A 26,472-nucleotide genomic window follows, 5' to 3' on the forward strand; every position below is an offset into this window, starting at 1 on the left:
AATATTTAGCGTTCAATTGGGCTAAATCCCTATCATCATTGCTCCATTCATTAAAAAGGTATAGTAGTTTTCAATCCATTAACAGTTTTAAACGGTGCAACATATCCATCATTCACTAACATCCACATGCGGTAATCAATAGATTGTAAAAAAATAGACATTCAAATTTTCTAGAAATCAAACGGAATGCTATCAAAGAGTGGTGGACGGGTTATTGAATAACCCTCCGCACTATTACGATTACCAAAATGCGACATGATCGTTTTTTCAAGATTTTCTAAAACACTATTTTTGAAAACAGGCTCTGATACCAATTGAAGTTACTAGATGGACAAGAGGGGGGGGGGGGAATTGTGAAAACTTCTTGACAATAATCAAAACCTAAACAGGAGTTCTAATTTTTTTGATGTTTTAAAATTTTAACATGAAAATTTAAATAATTTTTGTCACAAATTTTCCCAAGCAAATACTGAAAAATAAAATGCACGCAGTAATAAAAGACAATAAGGAAAAAGCACACCGAGATTTTTATAGTGGTTCGGTCAAACCATAACCTACGTCCACTCCCCGGAGTCCTCCGCTCCGGGTATTTCACTACAAGCAATAGCTCTCCTTTTGCGCCCCTTGGCAAGGCGGAGAAGCCCTTATAATACTCCTTTTCACCAACCCGGCGTGGCGAAGTGCCAAACTCTGTTTTCACTCTTTTGGCGACGGCAGAGAACCTTCTCGTTTTTCTCCCTCCTGGAGAAGGCAGAGTACCTCGAGGTCACGGATGTAGAAGAGTCTTTCTCCTAGGAGATCCTCCCATAAATTCTTCTAGGGCCACAGGAGGAGCAAGATGCAGCAAGTTCGGAGCAACCGTGTGATCTCCCTCACACCTCTTCTCCCTCACAACGCTCACCTTATCCTTCCTTTCTCAAACCCTAAAGAACTTCTCAAGAGCTCTCTCCCTCGGAATCCCTCTCTTACCACGTTCTCGTCTCTCTGATTCACACACCCAAAACATTACAATTTTTACACCTAAAAATGGGCTCCAAAATCCCTGAATTCTCAAAGTAGCCGTTACTATCGTACAGTACGGTTTCTAATCGTACAGTACGATATGTATAAACAGACTTCGTCCTAGTACGAATAGTTCAAAAACATTAGTACAGTACAATTTAAATCGCACGGTACGATCCATAATAATTCTGTTCGTTCAGGACGACAGTCAGGACGATCAAACATCGTCTCTGTTCATCGTATGGTACGATTGACATCGTACAGTACGATGAGACAATCAAACAGATCGTCCAGGACGATATTTGGGATGATTATAATTCATCTCTGTTCATCATCTTGTACGAATGTGTTCGTACAGTACGATGTTCAAATTATAATTACGCCTGGATTTTTTGCACTAATCACGGGTTAAATTAAGTAAGTATTTAAACAAAATCATACAGTACGAAGGTGTTAGTACCGTACGAGCGGTTGAATAAATTACTTAAGTTAAAACGTTTGTTAGGGTTTTGGCTTTGAACATATCGTACAGTACGAATACATTCGTACGGTACGATCTATTCACAGAATCATCCTATAAAGCTCTAAGGGTACGGTATGAAATAAAATCGTACAGTACGATCTACAGAGAAAGAAAACTCTAAATTTTTCATTTAAAAGCAATCTCCCCCTGTGTGTGTGCATGGTTGCTCAGACTTTTATGCATTTTGTGGCCAGACTTAAGAAAATAAAAATAAAATAAACAACAAAATACATTTTAGACTCATACTCCTAATCTGCCCATTCTTGAGTCTTCCTGTCATCATGAGTAGTTTTTGATCTTCCTGAAATGTTAGTACTCACAGACAATAATAAATAAAATAATATTCAATGAATAGATGATATTATTTGTCATCATCAAATTCTCAAACTCGGGGTTATGGGTTGCAACAATAGTCTATACCACTAAACTTTCCATCTTGTGAAAATTTACCTTGGGACCTTCCCCAAAACTTTTGAATAGGTCCATAACCATTTTTATGACATGCTAAACACAAAATTACACTTTGGTTGACCCAGGTTGACTCACAGTTGATTAGGGGTTCAATAATAAAAATGCCCTTTAAGGAAAAAAATAGAATTTTTTCTAAACTTCAACATGGCCCAGTAAGATCAAACCTTTAAATCTTTTTTAATGCATCCTAAATACAATTAGTAGTACATTGGACTTAGATTCAAGCTTTGGTCACGCATGGCTGACCAAGTCAACTCATGTTAAGCAAATTGCCCTTTAAGTATCCAAATGGTCATTTCAAGCCAAATGACTATTTCATGGCCTGAGACAACCTTCATTGATTCCAAATCACTCTAGTGAACATATTGGATCCTACTATAACCCTTAGTCTGACCTAGTTGAATAGGTAAACCTAGGTGGACTAAGTCAATCATGAACCATAGCCCTTTAGGTCTAGTGCACTTCCTAGCTCAGTGTATTGGCACCTATGACTTCAATTATGTCCATACCACTTCACTAGAAGCTCTATACATTAAATCATTCATCACAAGACCCTTAGCTAGATTAACCCAATATGGTTCAATGGAGCTTGCTCAAGCTAGCCCAATTGACCATCACCACAAGTTGAAATCCAATTAAGCTCCAAATCAACCTTGATTTTCATCAAACCCATTTGAACACCCTCCAAGTGATTTGGATCTAATTGGTCACCTTGATCTATTCAAAAGTCAATCTAGTCAACTAGGCCCAAGTTTGGCCAAACTTGACCCATTTGGGTCAAATCATTTCACCTAATCAAATCAACTCCTTCAAGCCCTCAAATCCATTTTAGTGCTTAAAGTGAAAATCTCTAACTCACTGATGAGTCAAACCTTGATGAGTTTGAACAAGTCAATACATTAAACTTGGTGAAACTCTCATGATTTTTCTTCAAATCACTTCATGCACTTAACCAAACTCCATCAAACCTTCAACTTTTTTTTATTTCATGGATTAAATGGATTTAACCTCACCATAAGTCAATCTATGTGGAGTTTAACCAAGTCAATTCAAAATTTTTGGTCAAACTCCATCTTGGTCAAAGTCCATCCCACTTGCATCTATTTACTCTTACATCTAACCTAGCCACTTGGAATCCTCTCAACCTCATTCAAAAAGCTCTCCACACTCCATGGATGCCACCTTGGTAGCCTTTACCTGTTGACTGGTGAAATAGTCAACTTAAAGCTTGTATGAGTTTAAAATGGTCAAACCACATTACATATGGCTTCTTCCTTTAGCCCAAGTTATTTAGATGGTTCTATTTAAACCCAAAAGCTCTTTAAGTGTATTCTAACCTAAACCCATACCTTGGTTTTGTTTAAAAAAGAAAGAAGTGGTCCACCTCCCATATGAGGCCTACAATGGCCATGAGGCTTGGCCAGCCTTTGGCCTGCTCCCTAACTGTTTGGGACACTTTTCCATGATCTAAGGGATTCATGATGCATCAGTGCCATCCAATTCAAACCCTAATGCTAAGGTAGGCTAAAGAGCCTTAAATGACTCATTCAATCAATTTTCATTCTCTAGAGCCCCTCTAGCCATTTTCTCATTTCATTTAAGATCTCTCAAGTCTCCTCTACATTTCCCTAGCTTAAACCTCATGGTGAAAGACTACCGGCGGTAAAATCTCTATCCAACCGAGCACCTATTTCATCCAAGCCTTCTATCCATCGATCCAAACCATTTCCACCATCAATTTATTCTAAATGATTAAGCATGGACAATCTACAAGCTCAATAAGACATTAAACATTGAAAATCATTGATCCAAATGTGGTAAATCTTCAAACCTAGCTCTACACACTTGAGTTTAATAACTTGAAAAGCATATTTTAAACTGAACAGATGCTTCCCTATTGTTGCTCTACGCTTCTCCAAGTTATGTTTAAAATTTCATGAAATTTGGTTGAATGGTTTAAGAGAAGAAAGTTTTTATTCTTTTTTAGGGTGTAATCATTTCATGCATGTTTTGTACATTTTTTGAGCCATTGATCACAAAATCAAAGGTTATGATCTCATCATTTTCTCGTTTAATCAAACCACGGGTTATATCCTGCAGTTTCATTTTCCGTCCGGCTGAATCACGACCATCCCTTTCTATCGCTCATAGATGAAGGACCGTGATTCATTGCTAACATGGATAAGTAAGACTCACATCATCCTTTTTGTCACATCTCCATTGATTATTAATTATTGTCAGCAGTACGATAATTGATAATCAATGCAATGCCTCGTAATCATTGCATGCAGTTTGAACGGGTGAAAGAAAAGGCGCTGCATGGCCCCCACCGATGCTAGTTTTAAACTTATTTAAAACTAATTTAAAATTTATTTTAATCACAAAAAATCACAGAAATTTTCATTTCAAATCTATTTTTAGAGTTCTTGGACTTTATGGATTAAGGATGAAGTGTACTTTATTTTGAAAATAAAATTGGGTCAATTTGACTAATATTAATTTTATTATTTCAATAATACAAAACATGTATTTTATTGTAAAATAAAAATATACTAATCATTTTGACCCAATTTTTGATAGTGATAAACTAGGACTTATCCTTAACCTTCCTTGAATTTTTTAGGTCTATTTTATATGGATATAATTAGTTAATGAATTTACAAAATCATAGGTCACAATTTGACGATTAATTTTGAAAATTTATGGTAAAAGCATTTCAAAACCATTTTAAGCATCCGCCCTCAATTGAAATCATTAAATAAAGCTTGACTATAGGTGAAGTTAAATTTATCAAATTCAATGCAAGTTTAGGACATTTATATGTAATCCCTTACTTTAGTTTGCATGCTCATCATTTAGGCACTTTGGCTTGCATTTGGGTTTGGTTAACTCATGTTGTGGTGTGTGTCCTCTTTTTCATGACACTTCAAAGTTGATGATGTGGGGAAGTTTGTTTTGGATGAATCTTTAAGTATTTGGGTTATGGGTTAAGCAAAATACTTAAAAATTCACCCCTTTCTAATGCACCTAGATTTAGGTCACTTGATTGAATGGTGTGACTGATTATGTTAATATAAAGGATTAGAGAACTCTGATTTCAAACCTATATAACTTGGTGACATGTAAGGACAAAAATTAAGGAGAACTCTAGAAGTTTAGAATGTGAACCTAGTGGCATTAACTACCTGAGGTTAAAATTTTATTGGATGTAGTTCCCATTAAGTTAAAATTTAATTAAGTTAATATTCAACAGTTTAATTGAGCCATAGAATTTAAAAAATCACAATTAATCAAAATTAAATCCAAAATAATACATCAAACCCTTCATAATTAATCCCTCTACCTTGAAAAATTAAAAGCCTCATGATTGGACCTTTAATTTGAGCTTAATTTAATTTTAAAGAAAATTTAATATTTAATTAAATTAAATATTTAAAAATCATTAAAAATTTGAAACAAATCTCAAACACTTAAACACACTCCCATATGTCTTCTCTAACCTTTGAGAGTTATTTCAAGAAGTTTGGAATAAGCTTAAAGTAAAATCATCAAAATCTCCTTAATTAAGCAATTTAATAATTCAATTAAAAACTTAAACTTGAAAATTTATAATTGATTCTAAGAAATTCTAAATTCAGCTAAGAAAAATACATTAGACTCATTTAAAGGTCTAATATTTATTAAAAATATCGAATATCTAGAAATTGGTGAAAGCCAAAAGTCAACTTTAGTTCAAAAATTTGTCAAAACTTCAAAAAATCATAACTTAATCTAAAAAATTCTAAATCCATCAAACTTAGTATTTATTTACTCATCTTAGAGTCTATTATTTAGAAAATATGTCAATTTGATTAATAAAAAGTCAAAATTCCCCCTTAATTTTATAAATTAAATAATTTATAAAAATTCTAAATTTCAATAATTGATTAAATTTTTTAGAAAATATCAATTTTATTAATAAAATCAGTTTACCAACACCCAAACATATAACAAGTACTCTAGCAATGAAGTTTTTAGGATAAATTACATTAAGCTGCGGGGCTACGTATCCTATGAAGCTTAGTTCCTCAAGCCCATTGTGACAACGCCACGAACAGATTAAATAGAGTGTAAAATTTTAAAATTAATTTATTATTAATTATTTAACCAAATTTAAAATTTTAATTCAATTACATCAACTTTATTTTTAGGATGAACAACTTTGAGCTTCAAGACTACGTGTCCTAAGAAGGACTGGTTCTTCGAGCTCACTATGACAACGCCATGAACCGGTTGATGGAAAACATAATTAATTTAATTATTTTAATAAGAAACCAAATAATTTAGTTAAAAATCACAAACTCTTAATTTCAACCAATTAAATTACTTAACAATATTGCAACATTGGTTACTATTAGGTAACCTAGGCCTACGAGATTATTAACTTAGTCCCAAGAAAGGTGAAATAAACTTTTCAGCACTGGTGTAAAGAAAGGTAGTATTCACTTAACACTTAAAATATATCTTAAAATCAATATTAAAATACTAACACTTAAACTAAAATTAAAAAAATCCCCATTGACCGTTAACAAATTAAAACACTTGACAACTTTAACAACTAGCATAGGATACATTCAAATCATACAGCTTGATGCACAAACTTTAGATGGTTTATTAGGACTACCAATCCTAGTTTTAGGTTAGACCAGTGTTTTCCTTTTATGCTACTTATATACTAGATTTTTTGTGATTTTCACTGCATACTGGTTATAATTAATTGATTGATATGATGTTTATTAATATATTAATTTATTATGTAATCTGTAAATTGATGTGATGAGCACTAGATTACTCTTAGGTTAGGAACGAACTGGATGCTCATAAGATCTTCAACAGGTGGCCTTTCTCATATAAGACTAAATCAAGGGGACAAATTAATATTAACATACATATTTTATGCTGGTGTTAAAAATGCTAAACCCCTCCTCAAATTAAAAGGGCATTACAAAGTGTGACTATGTTTTTAATTTGGGCAAATTTAATTACATAACTGCTTGGGGTGTTTTTTTTATTATAATTACCTATGATAATCATGCAAGTTATTCTAGAGTCTTTTTTAATTTCCTACATGTATTTTAATTCAGTTGAGTTGTGAAAGTTGAATTTTAAGATAAGATATTAACCATCTAATTTGAAGTCTAAAGAGAAGCGAAACATCCCCTTAGGGGAGAGTTCCCTTAATTTAGAAATTCAAATTAGGATAATTTGAAAATCCAAAAAGGAAAGAAAACCCCTTTGGGGAGTTCTTTTCTATTTGGATATTTGAACCCAAAGAATTCAAAGAGCTCATAGAACAAGGGATGATGAAGAAGTGAAAACACAAGAACATCCAATTCTTAACATTACTTGCGTCATTTCTAGGATTAGAATTCAGGTTGTAGTAAGTAATTACCCAATAACTTTTAATATCTACAGACCCTAGGTTATAATTAAGTGACATTTATCGCTTCGACTTTTTTTACACTTGATTTATTTAATTTTGTGTAGTAGAAGTTCCATAATTTTTTTAGGTTTCTTACTTTAGCATGTAATTTTGATTTTTTTTGGAAGAGTTTAGGCTTTTTAAGAGCTAAAACTATTTCTACTCAAAAATAAATAATTTTTTTTGCCCAATATGAAAACTTAATTGAATTTAAGAAGTAAGCTCGGGTTTACCGAGGGTCTCATAAATACATCTTAATATTTTCTATTCCATGTTAGGCACCGCCCCGCCTGCGGGTTGTGGCAGATCACCTTGCCTATTAGGGTTCAGTTATGTCTAGGGGATGTTGTGCAATCTTTAGGGAAAAAAATATTTTCTAAGCCTCTTTAAAAGTGCTTCATACTAATTTTATATACAAGATCAATTAGCATGCATTGCATTAGAAACTAATAAAATCAATAATATTTTAATTGAATTCAAAGCATAATCACCCTACATAAGTAAATTGGCCAATTAGGACACGTGTTAGATGTCAAACCCACTTTCTTAAAAACTTAAACAATGTCCTCACCGATCTTTCATAAAAGACTGGACACATGTATTTAAAGTGCATAGTGGTTTGTTGGCTCCTCAATCCAAGGCAGAATAAGTCCACATTTGTATTGCAATAGGTAGGTTTGGACCGCTATTATTTAGTGCCCAAAACAGACTTAGGATCCGGGGCAGACCCAAAATCATAAGACCTAAATTTCGGGAATATAATCCCTACATTATAATAAATTATCAACTTGAATAAAAAATTCTCTTCAAACCAAAATTTAAAATAGAACACATAAAATAGAATGAGGCATTTTCTAATTATTTTACAATCTCAAATTACCTCATACTCTTTCTCCATTAACTTCCAAAATAAGTACTCGAATTTGATCCAATCTCATTTGAAATTCTAACCTCACTCCTTCGATATCACACATTGAAAATCTCAAAAATGAATTTCTATCATTATTTTAATCGAGAATTTTCGTAAGAAACTCAAATTTTTTATGATGTAATTAACTATGAGGGTTTGCCCTACTAGGAAATTTAAAAATCTCAGATCAATTTAAAAAAAAAATTAAATCAATTAATTCTCCTTAGGAAAAATTAAAATCAACGACAACTGTTATTGTCATATCTGAGTAACTAAGAAAGAATGATTTTTTCTTCCCTGGGAGGATACCTTATTTATTGTTATGACATTGAATATGAAATTAATGACAACCAATCTAGATTATTATAGCTAAATATTCTATCGAATATCATTTGTAGTTCATTCTTGAATTTGACTACGATATTCAGGATGAAATTTATAATTTTAAATCTGAACCCATCATGAAATTTTATCTCTGACTTTAGAGGCGGTATATCATTTCCAATGATACGTTTGATTTCAAAATTAAAATTCAAAAGTTAGTTTTTAGTTTCCAAAAAAAAAAAAAAAATTAATTGCTACTTTTTTTTTTAATTTTATGTTCAGTCCAAATCTCACAATCTCAATAATATATGATTAATAAAGAAAAAAATTATTTTAATATAAATTATATGGGAACATCTGATAAATATTTTTCTCTATTAAATTTATTTTATTTTTTCTTGGAATTTCAGCGACTGTGGTGGTACGCATTCTACGATAGGGGTGTCAATTTCGGGTCACGGGTCGGGTTCGGGTCGAACTCGAAACTGACCCGGCACTATTCGGGCCAACCCAAACCTGACCCATTTTTGAAAACGGGTCAGTTTTCCTGACCCGAACCCGACCCACTTCGGGTCCGGGTCAACCCGACATGACCCGAATGACCAGTTTCCAACAAAAAAATGGCTAGTTTTCGGGTAAAAATGGGTCTATCTTCTCTTTTTCGGTTAAAAAAAGGGTGTATCTCCTCTTTTTCGGGTAAAAAACAGGTCAATCTCGGGTTGTCGGGTCAAAATCGGGTTTTCGGGTCAAAATCGGGTCAATTTCGGCTCAAAGGATTAACCCGAACCCGACCCAACTTTTGAAACTGGTCAAAATGTTGAACCCGAACCTGACCCATTTCGGATTAACCCGAACCCAAAATTTTCGAATCTTATTGGAATCAAATTTTCAGGTTTGACACCCCTATTCTACTATATTCTTCCCCTAAATTTTTATTTTTCTTACTCTTCCAAAGCCGCAAGCTTTTCCTATTGTTTCTCATTTTCTTGACCACCAAGTAACCAACGCGCTCCCTAAATGGCAGCGGACAAAGCAGCTCCGGCATCGGCGAAGCTCAAGATAGCCGGAGCATGGACTGGTGTTCTCGAAGTGCAATTGGAGTCATGGACTCTGCCGATGCTCCGGGAGGATGTGGCCCGGCGATCGGGAGGCTCCCCCGACTGCATCAAACTGATCTGTGGCGGGGGGAGGCTCCCCCGACTGCATCAAACTGATCTGAGCCGCTACAACAGCTCGGCCTGCGAAACAACTCCAAGGTACTCGCCAGTGCTACTTCTCCCGACGAGGGTAAAGCTCTCAAGAAAGAGGAGGCCGATCAGGCCGATCGCTCCAGCAAGCTCTCTAGAATCAGGCAATTGCCTTCCTCTGATTTTCCTTTTATCATTTCTTTTTATTCAGTGGTCTTTTTATTCAGTGGTTAGTTGTTGCAGAACTGCAAATTTTGTTTCCGTTTAGTGATCTTTAGAGGATCTCGACGGTGTTTATTTCTATAAATTTCTGAAATGTAACATATCATTAGGTTTATGATTGCATTCCTAGATGTACGGTAGTTACATAATAGTCCAAGGGTGGTTAAGTTTATATTCTCTGTTCTTGACTAATTTGTCTATCCAAGCTGACTAGTCCTCGTAGAGAGGCTTACCGCGCTATTTTGGAAAAGGGTATCTTTTTTATGAAGGGCTCATGTTTTCTAGGGTAATGTTGATCAGTTGATGGTAGACTTAAAAATGTGGCTTCCTTTTTTTTGCATTTTTTTCCATGTAATTTCAGTCCCATGGACAACAAAAGGAACAAGTTCAATTACTGTGTTAGGTATGCTGATAATTAATTGTGCTTGTAGGGTTTGGTACATATACTTTGGATGATTTCCTGGATGAATTGATTGTTTTCGATTCAAAAGTTTTACTTAAATAAACGCCCGACCTCAATCTTTTTTGAGTGCGTAACTGCGCATATACCCAATGCAGTTTCCTAAAAGAAGCTGCTACAGAAATGTTTATGTTTAGAGGGTTATTATATATATATATATATATATATATATATATATAATTCATGAGATGTTCCATGTTGTATGCTTTTTGCTGATGATATTCTTTTTATTGATAAGACTAGAGAGTGAGTTGAAAGAAAACTTGAATTATGGAGGTTAACGTTAGAGTCTAAATGTTTTCATTTGAGTAGATCTAAAACCAAATACATGGAGTGTAATTTTAGTTGTAATAGATCTAGTGGGGGATTCTGATTTTAGGGAATCTAGTCATTGATAAGTGCACAAGTTTTAAATATATTTGGTCTTTTGTTCAAAGTGATGGTAAAATAGATGAGGATATTATTACTATAATTCAAGTTGGATGGTTGAAGTAGAGGAATGCATCAGTTCTATTGTATGATAGAAAGTACCTCTCAAACTTAAGCAAAAATTCCATACGATGGTGGTGAGACCTACAATGCTTTATGTCACAAAATGTTGGCCATTAAAAGAGAAACATAAACTTAAGTGTTGTAGAGATGAGGATGCTTGGGTAGATGAGTGGCTTTACTCTTAAAGACAAAATGCAAAATGAGTATATACGTGAAAGAGGCGCCTTAGATGGTTTTGACACATAAAACATCTGCCTTTTGATGCCCTGTTAGGAGACTAGATGTATTGGATTTGGCCTATGTTAAGAAAGATAAAGGTAGAAAATATTAGAAATAACCTTTTTTTATTAAATTTAAATGAGAATTTGACTCTTAATAAGACACAATGGAGAAAACGTATGCATGTATTTGACCTCAGATAATGGGATAAAGGCTTGTTGTTGCCATTGTTGGTTAAGAAATGATATTTTTTTAGGTTGCATTAAATGGGCATATGGGTTATATGGCCTATAAGGGGATTTATGGTGAGTATGAAGTATGATAGAAGTGAAATGTGAGTAACCGACCGGATGACTTCTGTGCCAACTTGGCCTGTTTTGGTGACTTTATGTGGAAAGATTGCGATAGTAGAGATGTGCCTCCCTCCCTTTTGTCTTTGTTGAGGGAGGATAGTGATAGAGCTTAGGCTGTTCTTTTGTTTCTTGTATCTTTTATTTGTTGTTTCTTAATGCAAAATGCAACTTTCAAGGGTTATATGACCTATAAGGGGATTTATGGTGAGTACGAAGTATGATAGAAGTGAAATGTGATTATATTTAGCTGATAGACAGGCAATGTGAGTATATTTGGCTTCACAATCTGATGATGTATAATAAGCATATTGTAAAATGAGAAGAGAACTTAGTTATTTTAAATTTGAAGGTATCGAATTATACATTGACCTTTTTTAATTTTGAAGGAAATAATATTTTAGCAAAAATTGTAACGTGATTCCAAGAGAAAATTTGACCTCATTATTTAAAATAATAGTTATAAATTCATATTTTATGAATATAATTAAAAGTCTCATGAGCTTCATAATAATTATTATAAAGCTGTAGGTTCTATAAAGAGGGTAGTGAGTGAATAGAAAATGTATGATTTTTTTATGATTTATATATATGCCCAACATTAAGGAAGAATAATTTTTTTATATAGAAATTAGCTAGGCATGTTATAATAGTTATAGTGTGATTAAGTTAAATGCATTATAATTGAAAATAGTAAGATCTAAGTTAAAGATGAAGACAACAAGGAAAATTGAAAAATATTATTTTGAGAATTTATCAAATAGGAGTTTTAAGTAAAAAAAATTATTTAAAAATAAATATGATGAATAAAAGAATAAAATTTATGATTGATTGCTAAAAAAATTGAAGTAGAGCTATTCCTTAAGAAGATATAAGACAGTGTAAAACTTTTGTCAAAATATGAGATACCTATTGTGATTTATAGATTAAGGAATGATATTTCAATAATTTAGTTTACAAATATTTTAAATTTAGTTTTGAAAACTAATTAGATGATAAAACATTAGAGAAGAAGAATATTGGCACCAAATTTATGACTAAATGATATTGATGCAGTGCCCTTAGGCTTACACATGACAACTCCCATAAAAAGGGGTACGACGGGAAATACTAAAATACACATAAGCAAATAATAAAATGCATGAAAATAAAATACATCGACTCAAAAATATAAAGACTCGATCGTGGCCGTAGATCGATGGCCGCGTCTCTGGTAAACTCTCCAAGAAGATCTGATGTCCCCATCAGATATATTTAAATTTATGATAATTATAGATAAGTTAAACATATCAGTCATATGATGAAATTATGAAATAAATTAATAGAAAATATATTTAGAAAATTCATTTTGGTTATAAAGTGTCAATTTGATTTCATGCTAAAAAGATTCTCTATGAAAATGATTCTTATGTTAAGACAACTAGTAAAGAGTATAATGCTTAAAGATGTAAGCTTAAAGACATTAAGTGTGGGGTTAATTGCTGTATATTTACACTCTGTACTTTTTTTTGAAGCTCAAATCTATATTGGACCAATTGTGTATGATTGAGAGACTAATTTAGGACATTGTGATACTTTGGATCAAAATTGATTATATATGAGCAGATTGGGGACTATTTTGAAGTTTACCCCATAAAGATTAAAACAATGTATTAATGCTTAGAAAATAAATTACTTAAAATTAATAGAACAAAGATAGAGTATGTGATTTGTAATATTAGTTGGTATAATGCTAACAAATATCAAATCAATATTATTAGAATGTAAAATGATACTTAGATGTGAATAAGGATATCAATGAGTACATGCACTTTAGAGTTATGCTTGGTCGCTTAAGATAAAAAAATGCCTCAGGAGTGTTATGCGATAAGAGATATTATGGAAATTTAAAGGTAAAATTTATATAATTAAATTTATTAAAAATTTTATAGAACTCTAGTTGTATAAAGCTGTATTCATATATTATATAGATGTGAGTGATGGGCAGTAAAAGAAATCATGATGATTAGTATTTTTTAAAGCACGTTTTAATAGTGAAATGATGCCAAGGGAAGCTTGCTTGTGAAATGCATGCTCGCAGCAAAGTTCACGCATTGTGCCATGTCTCCATTGCACATTATAGAATTATGTGCTCAAGATTAAATTATTACAGGATCCTAATTCAATAATTAATAAGAGTACACATTTAGATATTTTGGGTCTATTGTTTAGAGTGATGGTGAAATAGATGAGGATATTATTAGTAAAATTTAAGTTACTAAAAAATGCTTCTCAATGTCTCATGTTCCTACACTCTTTCGCTTCGCACTATCTTTTGGTCTCTATCTAGTCACTCAATTTCATGATATTCTTGATTGTTAAGTATTCTTTCATCAGTCTATTTACGTTGATCTTTTTGTGCTTTTTTTAAAATATCTTTTTTGTGCTTTGGGATTTTTGGAAATTACTGTTATATAACATTTCATCATATTTGTTGAAAATTATTACCTGATGTGATTTAAGTTTGGTTGATTAAATAACTTATTCCATACACATAATATATGTATATATAATGTATAAACATGGATGCTCTAGTCAAGGTTTAAATTTGCACAATTGAGTATTTAGACGTTTTTTGTTTGTGAGGCGAGGCGTAAGCCTCAAAATTCAAATATTTTTTTTTTATTTAAGCCTCAAAATTCAAATATTGTGTAAAGTGAAAATAAAGTTTAAAAGTGATTTTTTATATAATATTCAAATAGTATGTTAAAAGATGAACTTTCTATTCAACAATGAATTAACAAATTAACATACATATAAAATAAAAAATTGCACAAGACATAAAGTGACAAATGCTAAATTACGTGAAATATAATTGAAATCCAAATATTACAGGAGTAAAATAGCATAAAACATAGGAGTTACAAAAAAAAACATATGAAATATTACATAGAATAAAAAATAGAAAACACTGTTGTTGTTAGGTATCAAGTCCTGGATGTGAAAAGTGGAGGGCTGTGTTAGATAGTTGACAACCAGCGTAAAACTTATCAAATAATCATAACTTGACGCAGAATGTTGGCCATTAAAAGAGAAACATAATATTAAGTTAAGTGTTGCAAAAATGAGGATGCTTAGGTGGATGAGTGGCTTTACTCTTAGAGACAAGATTCAAAAAGAGCATATACGTGAAAAGGTTGGAGTAGCTCCAGTGGTAGATAAGATTAGAGAGAGTCGCCTTAGATGGTTTGCTCACATAAAATGGAGACCTTCTGATGACCTGGTTAGGAAACTAGATGTATTAGATTTGGTTTATGTTAAGAAAGGTAGAGGAAGACCTAAAAAGACTTGGTTAGAAAATATTAGAAATGACATTTCTTTATTAGATTTAAATGCGAATTTGACTCTTAATATGACACAACGGAGAAAAAGGATTTATGTAGTCTACCCCACATAATGGAATAAAGGCTTGTTGTTGTTGTTGATGATGTAGTTCTCTACTCATCCAAATTTATTTCAAAAGAAAGTTGTAATAGTTGGCATCAAAAATCATATGCATTGTCATTACTAAGGGGGTTTTCATTTGAGTCGTCATGGTAATAAATTGCTCTCTCCCTTGTCTCATCATATGGAGTTCAATGCATCACAAGCTTCTCCTTCTTTATTTATTTCAATCATCTTCTTTTTTCATAGATATTTTTCATCAACATAAAAATGAGAGTAATACTCCTAGATTTTTAGGTGGTGCGCGCGGCTTCCAATTGATTCTTGATGACAACTATGATAATAGTGGCTGTTGTGATGGCAGTGGGCTAGAGGTTGTGGCAGTTGAGTGGAAGTTGCTGAGCCTTGGGGGTGCATGAAGGCCTGATTTGTTCGGGGTTTTAGTTTAACATTTATGTAAGTTTAATATATATATATATATATATATATATAGGATGAGGTGTAAGCCTCACACCAGCTCGGTGCCTCAACCAAACGGAGGCATATGTCTCATAAAAAAAGTTTGAAGCATAAACCTCAAGGCATTTTTCGCTGGAATTATGTTGAGGTGGGCCTCATGTTGTGCAATTTTAAATAATGATTATAGTTTATAAATGCATTGCTTTACTTTGCACATTGAAAAAAAAAGAAAACTTAAGCATTGCATTTTTCTTAACGCCTTAAAAACATTATTGATAACTAAGTTGAGCATGATTGGAACAAGTGTTTAGATGGATGTGTAACAAAAGTAGAAAGGATAATTTGAGAAGGGTTCTATTAGAGAATGATTAGAGTTAACATCTATTGAAGCTACTTGAAAATGGATTTAAATAGTTGAATATGTACAACAAATATTAGAAAATGTGGTAATTAGACATATATATTATATAAGGTTGAAGGATTAGGAAGAAAAAATGATAGATATAAGATATCATGGATATAAGTTTAAAAATATTTGCAAAGACTATGTTAAACATTCTTGCAATACTAAGCTGGAACAATTGAAAATTAGGATTTATTGGGATAAAGCTGCTGCTGATGATGATGACAAAGCATACAAGATCCATGAAGAAACTCCTTTGAAGGTCTGTTAAGATAGAATTCACTGAAGCCCGTTAGGCCGTTACATTTCTGTTAGCTTGTTTTATCAGTCAAAGAAATTACAGAATTGTTCGCTAACTGAAGAAGAATGAGCTTTTCTTCTGTATTTTCCTATGATATTAAGTCTTTCCCTCTGTTTCCTTTAGGGCCTCATCAGTAAATGGCATTTGAATTGGGAAACTTGAAAATGGCTGTGATATTTTGCTGATGGAACCAATATTTTTGAGCAGGGCTGCTGCAGATGCATTGGCTCTGAGGCATGCAGGTGGTTCACTTCCAGTGGAAGATTTTAATCTAGAACTTGAGAATCAAAGTGGCCAGAAAGTGAATTTTGGATCTGAAAATGATCAAAGGTGCATTTCTTCATTTCTTACAAGCTTTAAGTTGCTGTTAGGGCTCCCATTCTATTTTATTTCATGGTCAGGTACTTATTTTTACTATTAAATATTTCCAGGGCTGTGATGATGGGTTTAATGCTCCATGAAAATGCTAAAAGCCTTATAAAAAAGCAGAAGTTTAAAGATGCACTTGATGTTCTCTCCATTGCTGAGGTTCTTGAAATTCTAGTTTCATTGCTTTCTCTATTCTTTTGAAGATTGTCAAGATTTCTGATCTTTTTTAACTAATTTTATATAGCATACTATCCAACTTGCAGGAAGCATTTTCATTATGTGATTCTAAAATTATTGAGGTAGTTCAATTACATAAATATTAAACAAATTAACATTTTGTTATGATGTGTTATTATTATTTTTATTATTATTTTTTACATTGTCCTGATGCCTCCAGATGATTGATAATGTGCCAATACTTCAACTAGACACCGTCTGGTGTTACTTCATATTACGGGACATTTCATGCTTATCAATGGCTGGAACACGTCTTGCTAAGTGTAGAGAAGGGTTTCAACGCTCGCATGGCAGGGATAATAGTCGGTTTAGACTTCTCCAAGCAGGTCGTCCTGCAGAGCTTGCATTGTGAGATTCTTTATTTTTTATTTTTTCTGTGAAATATGAAATATTATCTGGAATCATGTTTTTTCTGTCTAATCATCATATTTTATTTGCATCTGGATGGAATCTGTATTTTTCATTTTGTTTCCTCTACTTTGTTGTGAAGCAGATACGTGAGGCTCGAACTTCTGGAAGGTGTGGTGGCTTTCTATAGTGGCAACCAAGTAGAATCCTACAAAGCCTTGAGTGCCGCGAAGTCTAAATTTGATCAGGTCATGTTTCGTTTGAATCAGCTTTTGTTTGACATTACATTGCTACTGTACTTCTTTTCAAGAACATGCAGTATTACGATTATGTTTTTTACGGGATAGTCACCTATAAAAATTCCTACCCATGCATTCTCCTATGACGTAGCATGGATAGCATACTTTTAGAGCAGCTCTGCCATTGCTGTGCGAGAAGCAACTTCTTTGTTCAAACTACGAGCATAACAAAGCAACCCTAAACAACCTTATTACCTGAAATGAGATATTGACAAAATATTTCTACTCATCTTGTTTTCTACAACAACAATAACAACATCAAGCCTTTATCTCACTACGGAGGTCGGCATAAATTCTTTTTCTTGTGGGTTTTGAGTGGCTGTGCCACTTGATTCTCCCTCGTTTATATTCGAAATTCAATATCTATTAAGAGGCAAAATCATCCCGTTAATAGGGAGTATTAGATCTGCATTTGAGACTTCTTTTATGTGTAAGTCCCTTATAATTAATGACCTCTCTCTTAGTAGAGGACTGTCAGTTAAAGATATTGCTTTAAACTATTTGATGTGTAGACAGTCCTCTGTGCATATGATATGTGTTTGTGGAGAGATTATTCTATGCGGACACCGAACCATCCGGAGGCAAGTCATAGCGCGTCACGTCACTTGGTACATAATGGTACACAACAAAAGGGTGACATGTCGCCCTCTGATTCGGCTCCGAACGTCGTCCAGTGTACGCACAAAAAAATTTTTCGTGTCTGTGACCATTAAGAATGGGGGGAATAATTATGGGGCTGGTGTCCTGTCAATATCCATTGAATTCATTGTCTAGGATGGAGATAGAGAGGAAGGGAGGGAGGGAGGTACGGGCCATTTTTAATTTTAATTTTCATTTTTAGATTATATAGCTGTCGAATAAATTTGTCAATTAAATATTTTTTATAAGATTAATTAAATGATTAATTTTTGGTCAATTGGGAAACCTTAACTTGATAATTTGTTCCTTCTATGCGTTAAACAACACTTAAGTGGCTTAGTATTTAATTAACTAGGCATCAAGCTACTTTAATGCCGACAATGCATTTCTGTAACTTCAAACTAATTCTATTGCTCACTTTGAAATTAAAGAAAAGCTGATCTTCAAACTGAAGTGGGTGAGAATGTTGTGCTGCGATCATTCATTTTTTTGACATTGTTGTTATCTTTTTTCAGCTTCAAGTGCCAGATGAGGCTTTGTCACTACTCATGAGCATGGGTTACAAAGAAAGGGAAGCTAAGAGGGCTTTAAGGATGAATGGTCAGGAAATCCAGAGTTCTGTGGATTTTCTTATTGAGGAGCAAGCAAAGAAAGCCCGCAGACATCAGGAAAACATCCAGCGACAAAATGAGATAATGTATATTGCTAACCCATGTAGGTCATCTTTCGTTCATTTATTATCAATAGATTAATACAAGCATTACTCTATGTATGACAGGGAACAGAAAAGATATGGCATGACAATCAATAGAAGGTCTGTCAACATACGAAGTTTGAATGACTTGGCCTCCATGGGGTGAGACACTGTAGTTAACTGATAAAATTTTTAGAATTCAAACTTTTGTGTACTCTTAATACAACATCAAAACATTAAGTCTTTATCCAACTATGTTGGTTTGGCTACATAATCTTTTTTTTTTTTTTTTCATTGTGTCAGGTTAAAAATTAAATTCTAATTTTAATCTAATAAAGAAAGTTCATTTCAAATATTTTTTAACTAAGATCAAGTCATCAAGTCATTATCCCACTATGTGGGGCTAAATAAGTCTTAATATGTAAAAATATTATGAGCAGAATGTTAAGCTATTTATTTTTTTGGGTTTTACTCATAATAAATTTTTTATTTATCATATTTTCCATTTTTGATTTGTTGATGGAAAATACTATGTATTTTATTAGGACTATCGGTCTAATATTTCCTTGACTTTCTTTCATTGCTCAATTTGGTTTGCATTAAACTTGAGGAATCGAACTTTCCTGTTGGGGACATCGGAGCTTGGAAAGCCTATCAGAGGCGTGGCTGCCGATCTACGGCTATGTTCGTGTTGATGTATTTTTAAGTTGTCATATGTATTTGTCTTTTATTTATTTATGTTTGTATTTGCTTTAGTTGTTTTCCCCTTTTACCCCTTACTTGAGGATGGTCATGTTGTCGTCTTTTATTTTGAGTCTTTTGTATGAGGCTATATATAGCCCTTATGTTCTTTTTTCATGGGATGAATGATTATGAAAGAAATTCTTGCATCCTTATGTTGTGTGAGAGCTTGAGAGCTATGGAGAAGAAACCCTAGGAGAGGGAAGCGGATCACCCACCAACCTTGAAAGCGTCCGGTTTCGTGGCTCTTTATTTTCTATCTTTTCCTCTCCTCCACTTCATCACCGCCGACCCTTAGCCCCTTCCTCACCCACGGCCGAAACCTCACCCGAGCCCCTTAACTGCCGGCCCCTCTCTTCCCCTCCCCTTTCCCCACTGACAACCCCACCCCACCACAATACTGCCGGCCCTCCCTTCCGCCACCAAGCTGCCGCCCCAATTTTCCCTCTCCAAAGATGTCCCCAAAACCCCACTTTCCTTATTTAACTCAACCTAATTTTGGAAAGAATTTGAATTTGAAATAAATCAAATTTAGATTTCAAAATCTTTCCTTTCTCATTAATCCTATTTTTGGAAAGGGTTCCTAATTAAATCAATTAATCAAATCAGGATTGATTGATTAATTAAAGCTTTAAATCCAAATACATTGAATCTAAACACTCGCCCTCTCTTTCTCTCTTGACCGAAATCCCTCCCATGCCCCAGCTATTTAATTTCTTTCCAAAAGAAAGTTTCTCCCATTGGAATTAAATCAAACTCCTCTCCCTCTCTCTTGCCTGCCTCCCCCTCTTTTTCCCCCTCATTAATTCTTCTCAATCAAGGGGATAAACTAAGGAAATATTTGACTTAAATCCCCTCCCCAAATCTGAACCTATTTTCTCTCCTCCTCTCTTCTTCAAAATCTGAACCTAAGTCATGCTCCCCACCCATCATACCCTTGGCCGGTCACATCTTTCCCTCTTCCCCATTTGATTTCTCAAAACAATCTCATTCCTCTCAAGAGGCGTCTTTAAGGGAAGCAACGTTCAACGTCTTCAAACCTTTCAACCCTTCGGAAACCATGAATGGTCGATCCTGAACTTGATTATGGAATCGCCTGTGACGAGGAAGAGAACGTCAACATTCTCCAATCCACCTTCTTCGACTTCAACCCAAAGATTGATAACTCCATAGAAGAATACGTGGACCGCATCATCTTCACACTTTCTGAAGCCGTCGAAGAACAACTTGCCAACGTTCAGTGGCAAATTTTTTCTGGACCTCGACAAGGGTTAACTCATTCCCCTATTCATTTATCTTCCTAATCCGCTAACCCTATAGGGGGTGATTTAATCTCAAGGTCTCTTGCTTCGCTTCTGCCTTCACTTAGTAAACGTAGGTAGACCTGTCAATATTGGACCCGACCCGAAAACCCGACCCGAACCCGACCCGGAATTTTCGGGTTTGGGTTGACCCGAACCCGAAGCGGGTCGGGTTCGGGTCCAGAAAATCGACCCGTTTGCAAAAACGGGTCGGGTCGACCCGAACCCGAATAGTGCCGGGTCAGTTTCGGGTTCGACCCGAACCCGACCCGTAACCCGAAATTGACAGGTCTAAACGTAGGATTTGAGTTTACTTTCTATGTTGCTTATTTTAATGTTAGATTAGGGATTTTATTGAATAGCTACTTGATTTACATCTTGTTGGATTTCTAAATTAATTTAGTGTTTCATGTTCCTAGCTTGCGATTTGGCCTAAGCGTGGTTACCCCTCATTCGTTTTCTATCGTCATTTAGGGCTAATCGTTTTAATTATTATTTGCTCTTATCTAAGACGTGCAATTTCTTATCGCATTAAACTAAAGCATACTTAGTTCCTGCATCATTTCCCATCCCGCATATAGCCTATTTTTTATTGTAATTCCTTATGTCTTGTCTCTTTGCTGGTTCTTTCAAGCCTTAAGTTTTTATTTTCTCTTTAGCATATCTATGCTGTGTTCTATTAATATAATAGTGTCATTAAATTACCTAATGCGAAAATCAATTTAATTGTACTAATCCAATAAACTATGCATGAATCCTATTACATTTGAAATAAATGATCAGGTTGTATTTTCATGGTCGTGTGCTTAAACCTATTTTTATTCCTATATATTAAATCTAGGGAAGACCATCAAAGGGTGAACCGGTGGAAAGTGTTAGCCAAACTGACCCAGAACTGTTTGTGGAGCTATTTTCCTAGTTTAGTAAAACGGTACAAGGTGCATAAAGTTCTTTGTTTGCATATCAAATATCTAAAAATTTGAAGGGGCGCATTCATTTACGGGACCTTTTGTCATTGATATATATCAAAAACTTTTGTTATCAATAGAAAGCAGCAGTAACGGAGCACTGTTTCTACATCCTTGCTCCAGTCACAGTACAGATATCTAATTATGTGCTTTTAAGTTTACCATATGTTTTTCTCCAATACTTTAGTAGGAAATCTGCCATAGTATTTTTCATGCTAATACTTCTCCATTTGCAGGTTTGAGAGGTACCTGGCTGCTGAAGCTCTTCGTGTGAATGACAACGACACCCAAAAAGCGTTAGATCTCTTGACTGATCCCGAGAAAAACTGTGCTCTTCAGGTATCAAAGGCAATGCACTAATAATGTAGTTGAGGTGGTTTGGAAGGCATCAACTAATTATTTTCCGGTTTTTTTTTTAATTCAAAGCAAAAAATTGATTCAAAGAAGCGGAGTAGGCAGCAGAGACAGGCAGCAGGTAGTGAAATTGTTCTATGTTCTCTAAGCTTTCAAATATTTAGGATAAATCTAATGATGATGATAAGGATGAATTTCTGTCGTCATTGTTAGATTACATTGTGTTGACCCTCCTTTGCCCCATTTTCTTTAGATAAATATTTTGTTTTAGAAATTAATGGAATTTATTAGACTTTATTAATAGTTGAATCTAATTAGAAATCAACATGGGTTTGGAAGTTCCCAAACCTTTCAATTATAGTTGTTTTGTTCTCACAGTAAAAATGAGTGAAACTCACATCATCATTTCCAAAAAAATATATATTTTTTATCAACAAACAACCAACGAAATAGGCCCTTACATGAGATCATAAACTAAGATTCCTAGATGCTGTAATCTTATATGGAAAAAAAGTGTCATGAGATCTTGATGTATATTCAAGATTATCATATATAACATGACTCATTATGAAATTTAGATAGTTTTAAAGTCCATCTTGATGCATTTTATATTATAATATCCTGACAAATTTTTATTTTTTTCATGTACTTAAGCTATGAGCTGAACATTACTTGTTTGTTATGCATTACAGTGGCGAGAGCTCCAATACAAACTGTAGATCCAAGTGATAATTCTGCATCCATTACAGTGGCGAGAGATCCAATACAAACTGGAGATTCAGGTGATAATTCTGCAACAGCAAGTAGCATGCTAGACTTCGAAAGTGGAAGCCATGAATTGGATAGCCAGGACTCGGCAGGGTCACCCAACGAAGATAGGGATGAAGAGATGGAGGATGTGCTTGCGAAGGGACTGACTGGAGATGCATATGCAGACTATGATCTTGATGTTTCCAAGGAAGGGGAGGCCATAGCTGAGTACTTGGCCTTGCTGGAATCTGCTACAGGCATGAAGACTGTCTCCTCGTAAGCTTAATTCAGATATAAAAGCGAGAAACTAGTGATGCTGAAGATTTCCCTATCTATACTACATGTATATGTATATAATCTTATTTAAAGACAGTATATTTCGAAAAAGAGTAGCGGATATGAAATGGCTGTGGATCTGTTATATATTAAGGTTTTATTTGGGACAATTTTTTATTGCTTTTTAATTGAAATATTTTTAAGTTAAAAATTTTTATATTAACAAATTACTTTAGAAAGCATTAAGAAAGCCGTCCCAAACAAAACTCAAGGCTTTGTTTGGATGGCTTTCTTCCTACTTAAAGCGGAGTTTTAATACAAAAATTAAATTTTTTTAACCAGAAAGCCGTTTTAAGTAGTAAGAAAGCTGTGCCAGGGCTCTGCCCCAAAATATCCCCAAAATTTGGGATGGATTTTGTACTGCTTTCTAAAATGGAATTTTAATTAAAAAATTTGTATTAAAACTCTGTTTTAGAAAGCAATAAAAAAGCCGTCCCAAATAAAGCCTAAGTCTTTGTTTGAAACAATTTTTCATTGCTTTCTAAATTATTTTTTTTTCTCCAAAAAACTATGTACAAAAATTGTTTTAAGTTGCCATAAATGAAATTTAAGATTGCAGCATTAATAGATGGGTATATAGTAAAAAACAGACCTACATAATCTAAAATCAAGGAAGAGACCGATTCTTAAGTAAATGAATCTACATGGTAGATCTAGAACAAGTATAGAGTTTAGAACCTTTATGATATAAGTAATGGTCTAGAGAAATAGAGCATATGGATAATTTGAATATCTGTGTTAAACTATATTATTAGTCATATAATACATATGTGGATCAAGATTACCACTAATTTATCAAATTTTAAACAACTAAAAAAATTAATTTAATTAAAATATAATGTTAAATATTATAAATTAAGTAAATGTATCCCATTAAACATGAATGAATATAAATTATCTATCCTTAAACAAAGATAGTAAATTCTATGCAATCTAAAGTAGGTCATTTCATGATAAATGAATTAGCAATGTTTAATGCAAATGTAGACAACTTGTTTGCATCTTCTCAAGCAGACATAAAGCTACTGTACTTTTCATTAGAAGTTGTTGTAAAGCTAATTTTAGAAAAATTCATTATGATTGATTAATAATTTGATTAAAGCTATATATATATATATATATAACTTTTCCAATTAAAATGTACAGTTAAGAAAGCAAAAATATCAATGGGCATCATATACTACAGTGTGTGCTTCCGACCATTCAAGCAGTTAAATATTAATATCAAGTAAAATAGATCTGATGCCTTCCTATGCCAATAAGCATAAAAGCAACCTCATATACTCATAAAAAAATATATAGTTTTTCCAGCCTTAGTAGAATAAAGTGACCACATAATTTATTGCAGCCAAATATTACATTACATTAAGGCTTACGTAGTTTTCTATTATAAAAATTTCTGTTTAAAAAATTTTGTATTAAAAAATTATTTCAGAAAGTAATAAGAAAGTTGTCTCATATGAAGCCTAAGGTTATGTTTCAGAAGGCTTTCTTACTATTGGTACAAAAATTTTATGTAGCAAACAAAGCCTAGCTTATAAAGCTATCTCAAACAAAGCCTAAGGCTTCGTTTGGGACGACTTTCTTACTGCTTCTTAAAGTAACTTTTTAGTTAAAAAATTTTAATTTTTATACATAAAAGTTGCTTTAAGAAGCAATAAAAAAGCCATCCCAAACACAGACTAAATCTATCATGATATAGCCTAAATCTATCATGATGTAATACTATAAAGCAGTTTTAGGGGGGAGGAGTTGAATGTTCACTTACAATCTAATCAAATTTTACCTAATGCAACTTATAATGTTCTCCTTCATAAGGAATTGCTCAATTTTGATAAATTTGATGATACTAATGATGATGTGGATGAACATATTCTTATTATATCTATCAACTCTATGATGAATAATAATCCTATAGATAAGCAAAATCTTTACCTAATCTTTCTCCTAAATTAGTTAATAATGAGAATGATAACGAATCGAATGCTTTTGCTTTAGATGCTTCCTGTTTCATGAGAAATGATGCCTATGAGGAGGGAGAAATTTTTCCTAATTCTTGTGATGTTTCTACTGCTATGGAATCCATGGATTCTGATGTTAACATTGTTACTTGTCTTCACCTGAAGTTAATGGTGTTAACTTTAAGGAACTTAAAGCTCTCAATTATGGCTTCAATCTATGTTATTATTTAGATATTTAGGATATTTGGGTGGAGGTTGATGCAAATATTTTATTACACTTTATTAATGGTAAAGCTTTTGGAAATTCTGAAAAATATTTATCTTATCAGGGGTATTAAATGGACACTTTGTAAGTTCAATTATTGTATTACTCATATTTTTCATGAAGGTAACTGTTGTACTTACTGGCTTGCTAAATTTGGGTGCAAATTAGATAGTTTCCATGATTTCTCGGGCTTGGTTCTACCTCATACTCTAAGGGGGATGACATATCTAGACAAATATGGGTTGAATTATTTGAGGATGTGATGATTCTTTCATTGGCTGATGGTTTTGTTTTTCTTTTGATATTTAAGATCTTTTGTTTTATCCTCTCCTTTTTCATCTACTCCTTTTTATGATGCTTCTTTTTTGTTAGTTTTGGTGGGAATGTTGTTCTGTGATGTTGATGATCATGTGATTTTGAGTAGGAAAAATTTGTATGATTGGATAAATTATGGCAAGTTATTGTGCTTCAATGAAGTTTTGGGTTCGGGTTTGTGGTTCTTTTATATCATTTTTGTGATGTTTGTGGGTTATATTTTTTTTGGACTTTCATGTTTTTTTTTTTGTATTTTGGTTTCGTGAGGGTTACTCACTCTCCGTTTATCCTCCTTTTGAGCCTTCTTGGATGTCCTTTATTTTATTCTATTCTAATGAAAGTTTTGACTGAGTTGAATTTATATATGATTACAAGTGGATTCTACTATGACTGGTATTTTATTTGGCATCTTGCAACCTATTACTACATTTATCAAGGGTTGATCAAATTAATGGGAAAGGAAGCTAGGTTGACTTGGATTAGAAATTCTAGGAAGTGGATCAATCATTTATAATTAATTTTATTCCTGCAGCAAGTCTTATAGTTTTATTTCTTTAGTTTGGGATTTTGGCTAGCTAGTTGGAATGGTTTGGACTGGGAATTTTGATTATTTGATGACCAATCATATTTTGGTTATATTGATGGTTACAGTCAGCAATTTTTTTAGGAATTAGATTTTTGATACTAC

At 33.4% G+C, this 26,472-nt stretch overlaps 1 protein-coding gene across 1 annotated transcript; it reads left to right on the plus strand.

Annotated features, from left to right (window-relative positions):
* The first annotated feature begins 9,626 nt into the window (after positions 1-9,626).
* On the plus strand, positions 9,627-23,275 carry LOC110097242 (NEDD8 ultimate buster 1). The gene is given in 12 exon segments (XM_020823506.2): positions 9,627-9,912; positions 9,915-10,042; positions 16,415-16,537; positions 16,639-16,735; positions 16,840-16,875; positions 16,974-17,161; positions 17,307-17,409; positions 18,615-18,796; positions 18,878-18,955; positions 22,040-22,142; positions 22,230-22,278; positions 22,850-23,275. Coding segments are annotated over 12 exon segments (1,629 nt in total). The 5' UTR covers positions 9,627-9,708; the 3' UTR covers positions 23,188-23,275.
* Positions 23,276-26,472: the final 3,197 nt, after the last annotated feature.

Source organism: Dendrobium catenatum, unplaced genomic scaffold (genome assembly GCF_001605985.2).
Source record: "Dendrobium catenatum unplaced genomic scaffold, ASM160598v2 fragScaff_scaffold_410, whole genome shotgun sequence".
NCBI classification, from domain to species: Eukaryota; Viridiplantae; Streptophyta; class Magnoliopsida; order Asparagales; family Orchidaceae; genus Dendrobium; species Dendrobium catenatum.